Source organism: Durio zibethinus, chromosome 24 (genome assembly GCF_047325235.1).
Source record: "Durio zibethinus cultivar Kanyao isolate XHJ-2024 chromosome 24, ASM4732523v1, whole genome shotgun sequence".
Classification (NCBI taxonomy): Eukaryota; Viridiplantae; Streptophyta; class Magnoliopsida; order Malvales; family Malvaceae; genus Durio; species Durio zibethinus.
The window spans coordinates 3,695,199-3,710,164 of record NC_143185.1 but is presented as its reverse complement, the minus strand read 5'-3'; the positions used below and the strand labels follow the sequence as shown (position 1 = coordinate 3,710,164).

Sequence of the window (14,966 nt, the reverse complement as noted above, 5' to 3'; positions counted from 1 at the left end):
AGAATTCATGTACGATACAAGATATTATGGTTGAACTTTCAATAAGTTTTAAATTTGATGCATAATTCACCACAAAAATTTGTTTAGACATAAATCAGGGCTTTCTAAATTTTGCTTTTTTTAGTATGTAATTGATTTAACAAAGTACCGTTAGCCCAAAAAAAAAACAATGCACCAACCAAAGATGCTTTTATGAGCTACCATTTCAAAAACTTTATATTATATTAATTGATTTGTTGAACAAAGCCTTTGAACCAATTGTCTAGAAACATGTACTGCATGTTTCCTGATATAAATTAATATAACAAACTGCAAATTTCTATCCAAAAGATGTACCCCGGCCCCATATCATTTATCAAAGTTTGAATTCAATTCACTTTAAAACTTGGAAAAATGGGTCATCCTTTGTTTCCACCATTAATATGCCTGAACTAGTGATGAGACTGAAAGCTGAGGTCACTGTGAGCTAGGCATTTCGACATAAAATACCTCTGCTTTAAAAGTTAAAAAAAAAAAAAAAAAAACAGTGTTGGAAACTTGGTTTTGAGAACAATCAATGTTACCTGTAAATTTGTTCTTTGCTTTGTTCTTATTTTTAATGATTTCATTGGTTTGATAGTTACAGCTGAGTGCACGTATCGAATTCGAGACTTTTAATTTGTAATTTTTATTTTACTAAAAGATCAAAGCATATGAAAGATATTTCTCAGGCTAGAAGAAGAGGGAAAAAAAAAAAAGGAGAGAAAACAAGAAATAATTAAGACAAGTACTTGGAGATATGGACAACACTACTGCATATGGTCCACGACTTGTCCCAATATAGGGTCCATGTTTATAGTTTTAGAATTTAGGCTAATTAATATAAGCCATTTACAATTTTCTTTTTTTTTTTAATTTGTTAAATTCAATGATGAGAAGGCAATATCCAGGCATTAATTTCAAATTTGTGATCCCACATCAATGGAAAGAGAATCCTTTGAAATACATTGGGGAAAAAAAAATGATCCGGTTGAAAAATAAAAATTATTTTTATCTCGTTCGTGAAGTTAAAAATTTCTATTGGTAGTATATCAAAACCGAACGCTAACAGTAAATATTAATTAATTTGCAAATTCTTCTGATGAGAAAGTCTTTCTGTTCATTTTACAAGAAAATATCAGCTCTGCAGGAAAACTAACTATTTGATCATTTGAGTTAACTTTGGTTTCATTTCTCATGATTTTTGTAAATTCTACCAACCAAGCTAACAGGAAAAGAAAGAGAGATATCAAGAAATTTTCTTTCTTATTAGCAGAATGTGACCTGAAACTACCAGCAATAAAGTTTGTCATAAATGCATATCTCTTCATTTCTTGAACTTTGTCTATATCTAAACATGAACTTTGAGGGTAAAATGATGAGTAATAACTTCCATTGGACTATTTCCTAGACCCTCCATTGATGATGAGAATTAAATTACTACAAGGATAAAAATGAAACAAAAAATTACAAACTGAAATGTCATTGAATTGCACTCAGACATGTTAAAATTCTATCATCTGCAACAGGACTAATTAAAATTGAAAAGCTATCAATATTTCATTTTGAAGAAAGGCAGAAAGTGAGGGGGGTTGTCAAAGCTGTTGTGCATACTTGAATTGTGGGAGAAAAATATGTATCAGCTGCTGGTATTTGGACTGCTTAAGAACAATTGGAAAATATGATTAATGGCTCTTTGATTTAGGCTAAGGGTTGTAGTTATGATCAACTTGTTTAGAACATTGGTGAATCTGATGGAGAAGAATTTACCAAATTAAGAATGCTGTTCCAGTAATTCTTGTTATCTTCATCGTAATCACTGCCATCACCACCGGCTCCACTGTTTTCATCAGATTCTTTGCCATTATCTGATAAACTCCGATCGATAGAATCATTTATATTTCCAACATTAACTTGACTGCTATTTGGCCTTAAAGACTCTGGAGTCCATCCTCCTTCCATGAAAATTGTCATATCATGAAGGCTAGAAGTGAATGATAAAGAATTAATCTCCATACCCTCTTTGTAATCAGGCAAATTAGTTGAACTTCCAAGGCCTTTCCAATCTTGTTCACCTTCTTCTTTGATGATTCCAGTCTCGGCTGAACCTGAAGTAGTGCCAACAAACTCAACCATTGGCATTGAACTCACTCCAAGCCCTGTACTCATGATCGGCGGTGCATTCTCTGAGAATGTAAGACTGGATGTATGAGACTCAAGGTCACCAGCAGCATCAAGTCCAGTGTTTAAAACACCACCAATACCTGTAGTACTATTCCAAGCTGTCTTATTCACAAGCTGAGCAGCCGAAGCTGAACCTGAAGGAGCAAAACCTGGAGGGTTGAGCTGATGTTGAAGTGAATGTGAACGCATCTTTGATTCGCTAACCAATCTAGCTTCAGCTTCAAGCCTAGCACATTCCCACTGAGCCATATGGCTAAGGTTTGCTGCTTTCTTGGATTGACCATCAATGGAGAGTAAAGCATCAGTTTTTGGCTTGTGAGTGATCGGATCAATCCCCATTTTAGCTAACCTTTTCTTAAGATGAGTGTTCCAGTAGTTTTTTATTTCATTATCTGTTCTCTTTGGCAAGTGAGTGGCTATAGCAGACCACCTGAAGACAAAACAAACAAAGACATAATAGAGATAGAACTCTTTCATAAAATCGATCCTAGAAAACGTCAACTACTACCAAGCATTTTTCAATGTTTCAGACTTTCAGTCATCTAAAGACAAGAAAGAAAAAAAAGATTGATGAGATAGACAAGAACAAGTTAAAAATTAAATAATAAAATGTATGAGCTACTATTTCATTTTAATGAAGAATTGAAGACCATTTTGCATTTAAAGTTACCATTCTATTAAAACCAGATGTCAAGAAAAGCAGCAACTTATTGCAAATGGCAGAGACCACAATTTTATTTAAAATCTGCAGGGTCAAAAGCAAAACAGAAAAGTAAAAAGTATTATAGTGATAGGATAGAGCGGCAGTTCGGACTTGAGAGTAACAGTGCGTGGCCATTATATAAAAAAATGTGTTACTGAGTGCAGGAAATTTGAGCTTGAATTTCACAAACAAATTTGGAAAAACTAGCTTTGAGAAATTGAGAACACCCAAGATCAGAAAACTGGCTTTGTAACATTATGATGAACTATTACCTATTCCCTAAAAGGGCATGGAGTTGAATAATAGTTTCTTCTTCTTGCAAACTAAAATTTCCTCTCTTAATATCAGGTCTTAGATAATTGGTCCATCTAAGCCTGCAGCTCTTTCCACATCTTTGAAGACCTAAAAAACAATGAGCCCAATAAAAAAAATTTGAGCTGAACTTGAAGAACAAATGAGGATTGAGGAATGAAAATGGAGTAGCTTGTACTAGAAGTAACCAAGGAAATTAAGGTTAGGTTTAGTCACCGGCTTTTGCGGGTAAGGCACTCCAGCTTCCATGACCAAGCTCTTCAATGCAAGCTAAGAGCTTCTGATCTTCTTCAGGTGTCCATGGTCCTTTCTTCAACCCCACTTTGTCACAGCAAGGTGGTCTCCCCATTGGGTATTTATCGAAAAATCAGCAAAGAAAGAAGAAAGTTGGTTCTCTCTTTATATAACAACTTACACAACATAAAATTAAGAAACTAATGAAGAGATAAGGGAGTACCGAGAGGTGGAGAGGAAGTAATTACTTGTGTTTGTAAATGAAGAGATGACCAGAGAAGAAAGGTCAGCGAAATAAATGGGATAGAGAAAAGTTAATTTTTTTATCAGAGTACATGTACATATGCACATATATATGCTAGAGTCACATGACAGAAGAAATTAAAATCCACCATTTGATTAGCATTGCTTCGCCATTCATGCAGCTTTACTTTATCCATAGGGTATTCAAAAAAAATATTCCATGTATGTGTTTGACTTAAAGATCTAATACTATTTTCAAAAAAAGCTAATAAAATAAATATAAAAAAATAAAAATATACGACATTTATAATCGTTCACTTCTAATGTGAAAGTTACGTTCACTTGCAATTATTATAGATTTTTCATTATGATAAAAGATGATTACAAATGACTAGTGATCTTTTGTGTTTGTATAGACATCACAAACCCAAACCAATCCCACTCAGTTTTCTATTTTATATTTCCTTTGTTAATTTTATTGTTAGGTTTTATATTTTATTATTTTATGATATTTATCCCTGATTTATCTATTTTTATATATCTTATTATTATTTAGTTATTTATTATTTAATATTTGGTTTTTTTTATCTAACTTTTATTTATTTAGCTTTATTTTTTTTTTATTTTGAAGTATTATTTGATTAGGTTTTAAAAAAAGAAGGGAAAATATCATATAAAAAAAGAAAGAGAAAACAGAAAATTAAAAATCAAAGGCTAGAAATTATTTGGATGAGGGATTGGCCGGTTGAGGTTGGATTGGATTTATGCTCTTAAATGATAAATGTTAATAAAAGATTTTTCTTGAGAATAAAAAAAATTGTTAATCCGGTGATAAGTTGGATTTTTTTTTAAGAATCCAATCCCAATTGAAATATTAGTTGAGCTGAGATTCTCTGGTTATAAATAGACAAGAACATACAGAAATTATGGAGGGAATCACAGAAACAATCAAAAAAAAAAAAATTAGTTTCGCTAAGAGGTTGCTAATCGGGAGAAATTTGTTTTTTGTGGGACTTGTTGATTTGAGTTAATTTGGAGTGAACAGTGTTATGAAAAGATCCAGAAGGTTTAAATTGGTGATTAGTGACATTTTTTCGAAGTTTCTCAAAATTTTTGTTGGGAAAATCCAGATTTTAGTTGAAGTTTTCGGTCAAATTTAAATTTTTCGATGTGCTTTTCCGGCTTCCAATAAGATTCCGACAACCTTTTTCAGTACTCAATGATACCTCCCAAAACCGTTAAACTTTTCGACCAAGTTTTGCAAAAACTGACAACTTAAAATCAAAAGGACAGAAATGTTATGAAGGAACAAAGACAATTGAGACTTTATATATTAACAAGAAACAATGTTGTTTTGGTCATAAAACTTTCAGGATTCGTGTGTCGCCCTAAATACTTGAACTTATTTGTAACGTTTTGTCCCGCAACCCGTCTTTTTTGAGTTGTTGTTAAGCGGATGAAGCAGAATCTAGGATTGAACCATTTCAACCGCCGGTTGTCTCTCCAACCGAGCTGAGCCGATTTTTTTTTATAATTTTATGATTTTTATTTATTTATTTTAATTTGTTTTGTTATTTATTTATTTTTAAAATATTTTGCATGATTTAATTTTTAGGAAAATTATTAGAAGTTTGTTCTAAATCATTAAAAAATATAAAATAAAACTTCAATAAAAGTTTGAGAATAAGTAATAATTATTTAATAATAAAAATTTTATAAATTATAAATGGTTAATTTTTTAAAAATTTTTAGGTGAAATTTTTTTTTAAAATTTGACCTAAATAGAAGAAAATTTTAGATAAAGTTTCTATAAGAATAATTAATATTTATTTTCAAATTTAAAAATAAAAAATCTAAATAAATTTAATAAGTTTTTTAAAAATGAATTAACAATTATTCCAATGATAAAATTCGTAAAAATTTCAAATAATAAATTTTTTAATAAATTTCTAAGTAAAGAATTTATCTAAATTTAACCAAAATGATAGAATAATTTAAACAAAATTTCAATAAATGTAATTGCATTCTTCTCCAAACTAAAAAGTAAAAACATAACTTGTAAATTTGTTTGAAAATGTATGACAATTATCCAATGATGATATTTCAAGGGAAATCACAAATTGTTGAATTTCTATGAGATTTTTAGGTGAAAAGTTTTTTTCTAAATTCAATGCAAATTGTGCAAAAATTTAGTTTAGACTTCAGAAAAGTAATTGTTATATTATTTACTTTTAAAAAAATAAATGATGAATAAATAGAAACAGGATATTTATAATTTTGACTTAAATTATGAAAAATTTAGAGATAAAAAATAAGATTCAGTATGAAATTCTTAATAATCACAAATAGATAATTATATAAAAAATTTTAGGTAAAAAAGTATTTATAATTTTGATACGAACGGTAGAAGAATTAGATATAATTTTAATAAAAGCAAAATTTAAGAAAAAAATAAATGGTTAAGTCTTTTTTTTATGACGAAATCTCTTCAAGAAAAATAAATGAGATTCTCGAATACCTTTGAAATGAAAAAATATTTTTAAAAATTCTGTCAGATTAATTAAAAAATCTTAAATTTTTCTTCAGTATTTAAATAGTAAATTTTAAAAGATCATTAGAACCATAAGATCCTTAGAATAATTTAAGATTAAATAGTACCATCTTTATATGGGTTTTATGGGGGCTATAATCTCTTCACATATAATCAAACTCTCAAATCTTATTTTGATTAATAGAACAAAACTTATTTTTTAGAGACTCTTAGTCAAACTTAAAAAATCTTTAAAGATATAGATTAATTAAGTGATCAATTATATCTAAATAAAAAAAATTAATAACGACTCTTTTAAGTTGTATTTAGCTATAAATATACAAATCTATATATTATGATAATATGTATAAATATAATTAAAATAATTAAATTATATGTGCAAAAATTCTAAAATATCGTTACTAATAATATTACATATAAACTTTTATCCAAAGGACTCTGCCCCACATTCCCCACCGTAAAGCCAATCAACTTCAGGCAATAATTAAACTTCACGCATCTTAATAATATGTTTACAGAACATAAGAAAATCCCAAACCCCAAAAGGATTTTTGAAAATTTTTTGGTCCTCACAATTAACAAAACAAAAGGATAGTAAAGGGTAGGGGTCGGTCCAAAATTTTTAGTCTCAAATTTTTTTTAACTACATTACTTATGGTGATGGTGACTTTCCCTTTCAAAATTTTTTCCTCTTTTTGAAGCTGCATTAATTAGCTTATAAAGTTGAATACTAATTAGAACTAGAATAAAGATTATTATAACCTACTCATGGTGAAATTTATAAGAGATATTCTAATCTCATTTTGAAGTCCTTGAATAAATTTGCATAGTAAATATAATTATGAATCAAAGAATATTGACTATTATGGAAATTTAACTTGACCTCAAGGTAGGATTCAAGCTATAGAACCCTACTTCGGGGGAAAAAAAAGTAGATTTTAACTGTTTTGGAGATTTAGGGTATTTACTTTTGGACCAACCTAGCAAAAATTAGAGTAAATCCATGCCTTTTTCCTTTTGGAAATGTGAATTTTTCTGCTGACTGCCCATTATTAAAAGCAGAAACTATCAACTGTTGAATATTGGCTACTCCATGCCAAAATGAAGGAGCCAGAGTTTTCATAGGCAGATCAGTTAGGGTTTTTTTTTTTTTTTTTTCTGGTTTGCTAAAAGCTGGTGGAGAAAGGATTGTATGTAAATAACTATAGATCTCTCATGGGAAGTTGTCTCATTTAATATATGTTCCTGCTTATGTATTCGTTTGGTCCCATTCTAAATATCAAATATTAGGTTTGCAAGTAGAAATAATAGTATGAGAGCCATCTACTTTTTTGAGCTTTAATTAATTCTTTTTTTTTTTTTTGCCTTCTTGGCTTAGCATTTATGTATATAAGCTAGCTAGTGGGTTAGTAACAAATCATCACTTTGTTTGTTCATATAATCATTTTGAAAAAGAAATATCTAATAAATTTAAAATTTAAATCCTAACACTTGTAATTCCTTCCTCCATCCTCAAACTATGGTCTCCTTCCAAAAAAAAATTTCGTCGCCCTAAAAATGACTACTATAAGTCTAATAATGTAGGAAAATATTAGCTAAAATTATTGAAGACATAATTATGAACTTTATTTTTGTGAAATTGTTGATGAATTTATTGCCTTAAATAATATATCTAACTTATAATGGAAAACAATTTTATACTTTGGATATGATGATTAAAAAAATTGCTTGCCCTAATTATCTAATTAGAAAAAAAAACTATTAAGAAAATTTAAGCATACTTCTTTAGGTAAGTGTGGATTAACTCTCCTAATATAAGTTTTTTTTTTAAATACTCCTAATATAAATTTCAATGATTTTATAATATGCATTAACACAATTAATTAGGTCACGGTGAAATAAAGGGAAGATGTTGACCATAACCCTTTAAAAATGTGTTTGTAAAAAAATAATAATAGTAATGATGGTGAGCCAAGCTCCAATTCCATTTGCAATATATAGTAACTAATAAAATTTTCTTACAAATAGGGTTAAAGTTTATAGGGATATATGTCTTGGCCCATGAAGAGAGATGGAGTGTGGGGGGAGGGGGGCTCCTATTGAGTAAAGGCAAGGGTCCATTTGGGGATTGAAGATTGGGATGGGGTGGGAAAGAACAATGGGGATACCCACCTTAAATCTCCATTTCATTGATGCCAAAATTATTTAATTGAATTTTCTTTTTCATTTTGATTTTTTAAGGACTTTTAATTTTTTTTAAATTTATGAATTAATGAGTTAATAACATTCGATGCATTGATTATTTATAAAATTTACATATTAATAATATATCGAATATAAATCCTAAAATATAATACAGCAAAGAATATAACTGAGCTCTAATCTTAAAAATCAATCAAGACTCAACCAAAAAAATTTTATCAAGCCTTATTGTTTCAGTCCAAGCCCAATCCAACATGTATAAAGAAAGTTTGAAGCCAAAGCAAAAGCCAAACGCTGCGTAGGCTTGCTATAAATGAAAACAATAATTCAAAATTTTTTACTACAACTCTATAGAAGTGTTGATAAAACCAAATTTGGATTTTAGCCTTTATAATACGAAGCCTTATCATTTAAGAACAAAAAAGGAAAAAGGTTCAGTGCATTTTGCATGAAAATCTAGCAAAAGAAAATAAAATTCACCCAACAAATTCAATTGTTTTTAATTTCTTAGACACCGGCCTAATTACCTGATAGAGAATGAGTTGATGAATGAGTTGATTAGACTTGAATTTGACTTTGATTCAATCCAATTTAAATTATAAAAATATTTATTATTATGCATTATTAAATGAAATCTAATAATAAATTAACATAAAATTCGAATTTTTTTAAAGTTTTCGAATTGAATTTTTTTTCTCTCTATATATTTTATATAATAATAAAATTAATCATGACGTGTCTAAACAGTCATAAGAATGCAAAAGCATGACGTGTAGAGGGCGGTCCAAAAGATAACCAATCAGCTGAGCCAATGAAAATGCTGATGCAAGCAATACCTGAAACGTCGTATCACGTTTCAGCCATTTATAGTGGTTCTCCTTGTTCTTCATCTTCAACCTTCACGTTTCCTGCCTAACTATGTTTCCCCCACCTCATTTTGTTCCTATGCCCCACAAGTTTGGAGCTTTTGAACATGAAATTTTGGTTTTTAACTTTGGTTTGCACTGTTTAGTTAGTGAACTTAACCATCCCTAGTAACCACATACACAAAAAAAAAAAAAAATTGGATTTCTTTTTTTTTTTATAAAAAAAATTAAAGAAAGATAAATTGCTTAATCACTCAAATCAAAGTAAAATATATAATACTTAAGTAATTAAAATCGTACATTTGATATGACTCCAATAAACTATCACTAATAAAATTTGAACCAAAAATTTTTTTTTTGAAAAAGATGAATCTTAATCAATTAAATCAATCACTTATTGATGAAAAATTAAATTTCACATTATATGCTTTTAGCTTGTCGGAATTAATATCTTCATGAGTTTGTTATGGCTATAATTTTGACCTAATCCTAAGAATTTGAAAATTAAATTCTTAATTAAAATTGAATCTGCTTCAAAGTCGTAATCAGTATATAGTAAACAACAAGGATTGTATGAAACGACTAAAAAAAATTTTGTTTTGAATGCTATTATCCATCTTGGACAAATTATTTTATTTTTTAGCCATAAATGATATCACTTTTAATAATATAAGAAAATTACTAGTTAGGTTAAGTTCTTCAAACAACATTAATATTTAATAAAACAAAATATAACCATCAATTTTTTAGCTCATTTGTGGTAGAGTTAAAAGATTACATTAATAACATCAATGGATATTTGGCTTAAGTAACAAAAAAAGTGTGCTTTTCTCATAAATTCGAATCCGTTTAGATGATATGAAAAAATAATTTATCATAAATTCGCTAAATTCAATATTAATAAACTTATTTGAAATAATTTGAAAAAAAATATTGGATAAAATCAAGTAACCATTTACCTCCAAAAAAATAGGCCAATAAAACCAAGAACCCGTTAAAAATATTAACCAATTAATGAAATAAAAAGAGACAAATATCCCCAAGCCTTTAGCCTAGTGGTTAAAGACGTTTGAGAAGATATAAAGGTTTAATTTCGAATCAAATCTCTCTTTTTTTCTTTACTTGTATTAGAGCTTTACCTCATGATGTAACAAAAAAAAAAAAACACAATAAGAGACAAACGAGGGGGACTGTTTTATTTAAATACCTAGTTAAGGAAGGGTCCCAAACTTAAATGCTAAACTTTTGTTTGTTCCTTAAACATAAAGACAAAGCTTGAATTTGACTCTAAATTAAAGTTATCCACTTAATTAATTAGTAAAATAAATTTAAAAATAAAAAAAATCTTTGTTTAATTTACATTTACGTGCAAGACTTATAAACTATAGGAATTAAAAGATTTAATCGTGTGGGTGAATTGAGATCAATTTTATTTAGTATTTTAAGCATATTATTTGAATTGTTGACTTGACATTGTTACTCATTTTTAGGCATGGACTAAGAGATTGTTTTCATCACGTTAGCTATAGCTATAAAATTCTTTACATCAATTAGCTTATATCAAACGAAATATATTTTTTTATTCATGTGTCATTCACGTTTTTTATTCGATTTAAAAAAAATTTTTTATAACAGGAGATTGGAGTCTAAGAACAAAAGAGAAATCACATTCAGATTCATTGAATGTCGTCTTTTAAAAGTGATTATTTGAAGAACCAAATTAAATCCTAAGTTCAAATTTTTTATAAAGTTATTAGAATATAAAATGCATATTATATATCACATTTATTTTGTCAAACAAATATATATCACTATTGATATATAAGATAAAATGATAATTATTTTATATAATTTTTATTCATATTTAAAAAAAAAAAGATAGAACTGTAAGGATGATTAATTATTTTTTTGACATAAATTAATTTTTTCAAAATAAAAAAAATTATTTTTAATTTATAAAATTAAATTTATATACTCTATTATACATTTTATATTAATAATTTGAATTATATAAATTTTAAAATAAAATAATTTAATTTTATCTTATGTATCAATGTCAAAGCGTGAAAAAAGGTAGTGATGAAGATTAAAGAAAGTGGTGGTTAAGATATCATTTGGAAGAGGAAAAAATGGTAATTTTCATGTGAAATGTACCTGGTTTTTTGTTTCTTTTCATAATAGCCATCAGTTTACTTGGAAGCATTATAGAATGTCTATGGCAAAAAACTATTTGAATCACTTGGCATGGAAATAAAAAAAAGTAATGACAACAACGTTTCAGGGGTAATTGATTACCATAAAGTCAGTTCCATGCAAATATGATATGACAGATTCTGTTTGCCTTCACTGTAAAGACTTTTTTTAAAGATAATTTACTGTTGATCATCCTAATATTTTATTAATTTTGGTGGAGCTGTTAGCTTTCACTTTTCAATGTTCAGGCACTCCTCCCTCTCTTTTTGGATTTTTGATTTCTGATATCAGTACTGCAGAATGATGAATATATCATGCAGGTTTGGCTTTAAATTTAAATTTGATAATTTAAAATATAATATAAAAATAATTTAATTTAATATTTTAATAAAAATTAAAAATATATATTTTATATTTTTATATCGATACGAATTGTAATATATAATTTTTATGATATAAATATATGAATTATTAATATTTTATATGATAAAATACATAAATTGATAAATTTAATTAGAATTTCTACAATTAAGAATTTTTTTTGGCATTGTTTATTGTTATAATCACATAAACATCAAACAAAAATAATTTTATTAATATGATAAATTATCTGAATAATAATTTTAATAGAAGCTATCAGCTAGTGTATGATCACACAATTTTTATTTATCTCAATTGGATTTCACAGATATTTTCTTGAGCCATACTCACACACAAACTTAAGGTACAATGATTATAAATAAGCCACAGTCAATCTTTCTAAGCCTTAGAACCTCTCATTCTGTTAATCTCTTACAAAATCTAAATAAATTAATATATTTTATATTAAAACTCTAAAAAATTAGCTAATAAAATAAATTTTAATAAATATTATTTATAATAAATAAAATAAATATAAATATAAATCTTGATTTAATTTAACAGTTATATCTGCTTAGTTGACATATTTAGGTACATTGAATACCTAACTAGAGTACAAAGCACTATGCTCCAGGGCACCCTACTAAATAGTGCTACTTCAGACATTTGGAGTCTATTCACTGTGCTTTATCATCCTCTCAATTGGAAGAATTCAACTATATCAGCTTAGTATGTCTTCTTTCTCAGACAAAAAGTACACTTGAAAGATATCTGATCTTATCCAACAAAAAGTACAGTTTTGCAGGTAGCCTACCATGGTTAACAGCCCTAGGCCAAAATAATGGCTCAAACCAAAAGAAACAATGCCATTGAGATAACCTTTTGTGGGCACTAGTTCTGCAAGTTTATGAGGTTAGAGATTTTGCATACATGAATTTCATGAGGCAAAATGAATGCTGTTGACTCATTTGATTGAGCTGAATAGGTAAGTGCAGTTAATTAAATCCAACAAAACCAAAATTATTAAGGAATATGAGATCTATCGATTGAGTATTAAACTTTTAATTTTAATGATTATGATTTAAATTCTATCAATTTGGAATAAAAAAGCTGTAAAATTATGTCGTTGACACGCTATGTTATTAGAGCATTTTGTCATTTATCCTTAATCATTGATGAACTATTGGTTGGTGGCCCAAAATGTGACATAATCCAGGGAAAGAAGGAAAGATAGAGTTGCTAACTAAGCTACCAAAAAGGGCAAAGCATTAAGACATGATAATAGGGTTATCAAATTCATAAACTCAAAATCTTAATATTTTTGAGAACATGAAACATTCCAAGACATTCAATAAACAAATAAAGCTTGTGCATTATAGTTTACAACACATTCATTTTCTTTACTTTCCTACTAATGTGAACTCAACAGCCTATACACACATGAACTTTTATGACAATAATATTCTTGAAAATCTTTAATTCATTTTGAGCTCTTGACTTTTCTTTTTCTTTTTTTTTTAATCTCTAAATTTAGTAAGTCCAGAGGCAATCAAAGTCTACTACTGGTCCAGCAAAGGATGACGGATCTTGAATCATTTCAGGGTTCGATATAACTGAATCCTGGGAGAACTCTGCTTTTGAATTCTGCTTTGAGCGCCATCCAGGACTGTCGAGTAACGTCTTCAATATAGAGTGATCTTGCATCCAAAAAGAATCTGAGAATTGCAAGTTTTCAATGTTTGGAATGATTTGGTTGGTGTATGCAGGGTTTGGCAGAGAGGTTTTAGACATAAGAACTGAAGTAAGGGACATATGAGAGGACGATGAAGAAGCTAGAAAACCAGTGTTGAAGCTATCGATCATTTCTTCTGGTGTTTTCTGTTCCTCCATGGGATCGGAGAAGGAGGTCACGTAAGATGTCTCGCCAGCAAAAGTTCTTGCTTCGCTGTTGTGTGGTGAGGAATCCATTAATGGAGGCAATACCGAAGGAGGTAAATCGTTCCCCGAAGAACTCAACCTTGTAAATCCCGCAACATGTATTTTTTTTCCACCAAGGCTCTTTTGGAATACTCTACAAATAACCCACTCGTTCTGCAAAGCAAGAAGAAAAGAAGAGTGAATGAACATTACCAAGAAAAAGGAGTAAAAGCCAGAGCAAACAAAGGAAAACAGAGCAATGATTTTTTTTTTTTTTACCTTGGCTGTTTTGGGAAGATTGTATGTAGAATATTTCCCTTCTAAACGATATTCATGCATGACCCAATTGGTTTTTCCTCCTTTGGGTGCTCTCCCTTTGTAGAAAACCAAAGTTTTCTTCATTCCAACAAGTGTTTTAGCCTTGAAAATCTCTCTATCTTTGCCTGTGGCTTTCCAATAACCGGCTTCGGTAGCCCTGTTTGTTCTCAAACCAGTAGGGTATTTTCTATCCCTAACACAGAAAAAATACCATTCTTTTTCACCCATTTTGGCTCTCCCTTCATTTGAACAGACACATAGCATAAAGTTAGAATAGATTCTAAATTATAAATCACCTTGTTGAACAGAGGAAAACAGAGAGAATAAAAAGTTGGGACACTTACTAGGCAAATCCCAAGGCTCACACTTGTTCAAGTCAACCTCACCAATGGCTATAGCACAGAAGCAGCTATTCAGAACCTTGTTGGAAAGATAGTGAGTTATCAACTCTTCATCGGTGGGGTGGAATCGAAATCCTGGAGGCAATTCCATCTCTTCAACTTCATTTCTAAAGCTAGAAATGTTTTCCATTCCAAAATCCTCCTTCTATAACTCTAATTCAACAACCCAAACTACAAACTAACTTTAAAAACCTTGAATGGTAAAACTACTAGAGGAAGAAACCAAAGATAACCCAATCCTTATCACAAGAAGAAAACAATGAAAACCCAATCTAAAAGGCAAATTCAAAGGCCAAAAAGGAAGCAAGAAATTGGCTAAAGGAAGAGAAAAAGAGATGAAGATAGTATTATTTGTACAGTCTACAGAAAGCTTGCACTGGGAAAGGTGGTAGTGGTGAAGAACTGAAGCCCCTAAATACTGGTTCTTGGACGGGAAAAAGAAGCGTGGATTATAAGGCACTAGG

The 14,966-nt window shown here is 29.1% G+C and overlaps 2 protein-coding genes across 2 annotated transcripts; both read right to left on the bottom strand.

The window, feature by feature from the left end:
* Positions 1-1,323: 1,323 nt before the first annotated feature.
* LOC111315989 (transcription factor MYB16-like) lies at positions 1,324-3,726 on the bottom strand. The gene is made up of 3 exons (XM_022918006.2): positions 3,434-3,726; positions 3,178-3,307; positions 1,324-2,632 (listed from the first exon to the last, which is right to left on the bottom strand). The coding sequence occupies exons 1-3, from the start codon at positions 3,564-3,566 to the stop codon at positions 1,753-1,755; spliced, it is 1,143 nt and encodes a 380-aa protein (XP_022773741.2). The 5' UTR covers positions 3,567-3,726; the 3' UTR covers positions 1,324-1,752.
* A 9,452-nt stretch (positions 3,727-13,178) lies between these two features.
* Positions 13,179-14,966, bottom strand: LOC111315988 (NAC domain-containing protein 92-like). The gene is made up of 3 exons (XM_022918005.2): positions 14,446-14,966; positions 14,063-14,340; positions 13,179-13,957 (listed from the first exon to the last, which is right to left on the bottom strand). The coding sequence occupies exons 1-3, from the start codon at positions 14,630-14,632 to the stop codon at positions 13,397-13,399; spliced, it is 1,026 nt and encodes a 341-aa protein (XP_022773740.1). The 5' UTR covers positions 14,633-14,966; the 3' UTR covers positions 13,179-13,396.

Coding starts and splice junctions, on each gene's coding strand:
- LOC111315989 (XM_022918006.2), bottom strand. CDS start 3,566: ATGGGGAGACCACCTTGCTGTGACAAAGTGGGGTTGAAGAAAGGACCA. Junction 3,308..3,433: donor TGCCTTACCCGCAAAAGCCG/GTGACTAAACCT, acceptor ATTGTTTTTTAG/GTCTTCAAAGATGTGGAAAG. Junction 2,633..3,177: donor CATGCCCTTTTAGGGAATAG/GTAATAGTTCAT, acceptor TTTTGTCTTCAG/GTGGTCTGCTATAGCCACTC.
- LOC111315988 (XM_022918005.2), bottom strand. CDS start 14,632: ATGGAAAACATTTCTAGCTTTAGAAATGAAGTTGAAGAGATGGAATTG. Junction 14,341..14,445: donor TGAGCCTTGGGATTTGCCTA/GTAAGTGTCCCA, acceptor GTTCAAATGAAG/GGAGAGCCAAAATGGGTGAA. Junction 13,958..14,062: donor ATCTTCCCAAAACAGCCAAG/GTAAAAAAAAAA, acceptor CTTGCTTTGCAG/AACGAGTGGGTTATTTGTAG.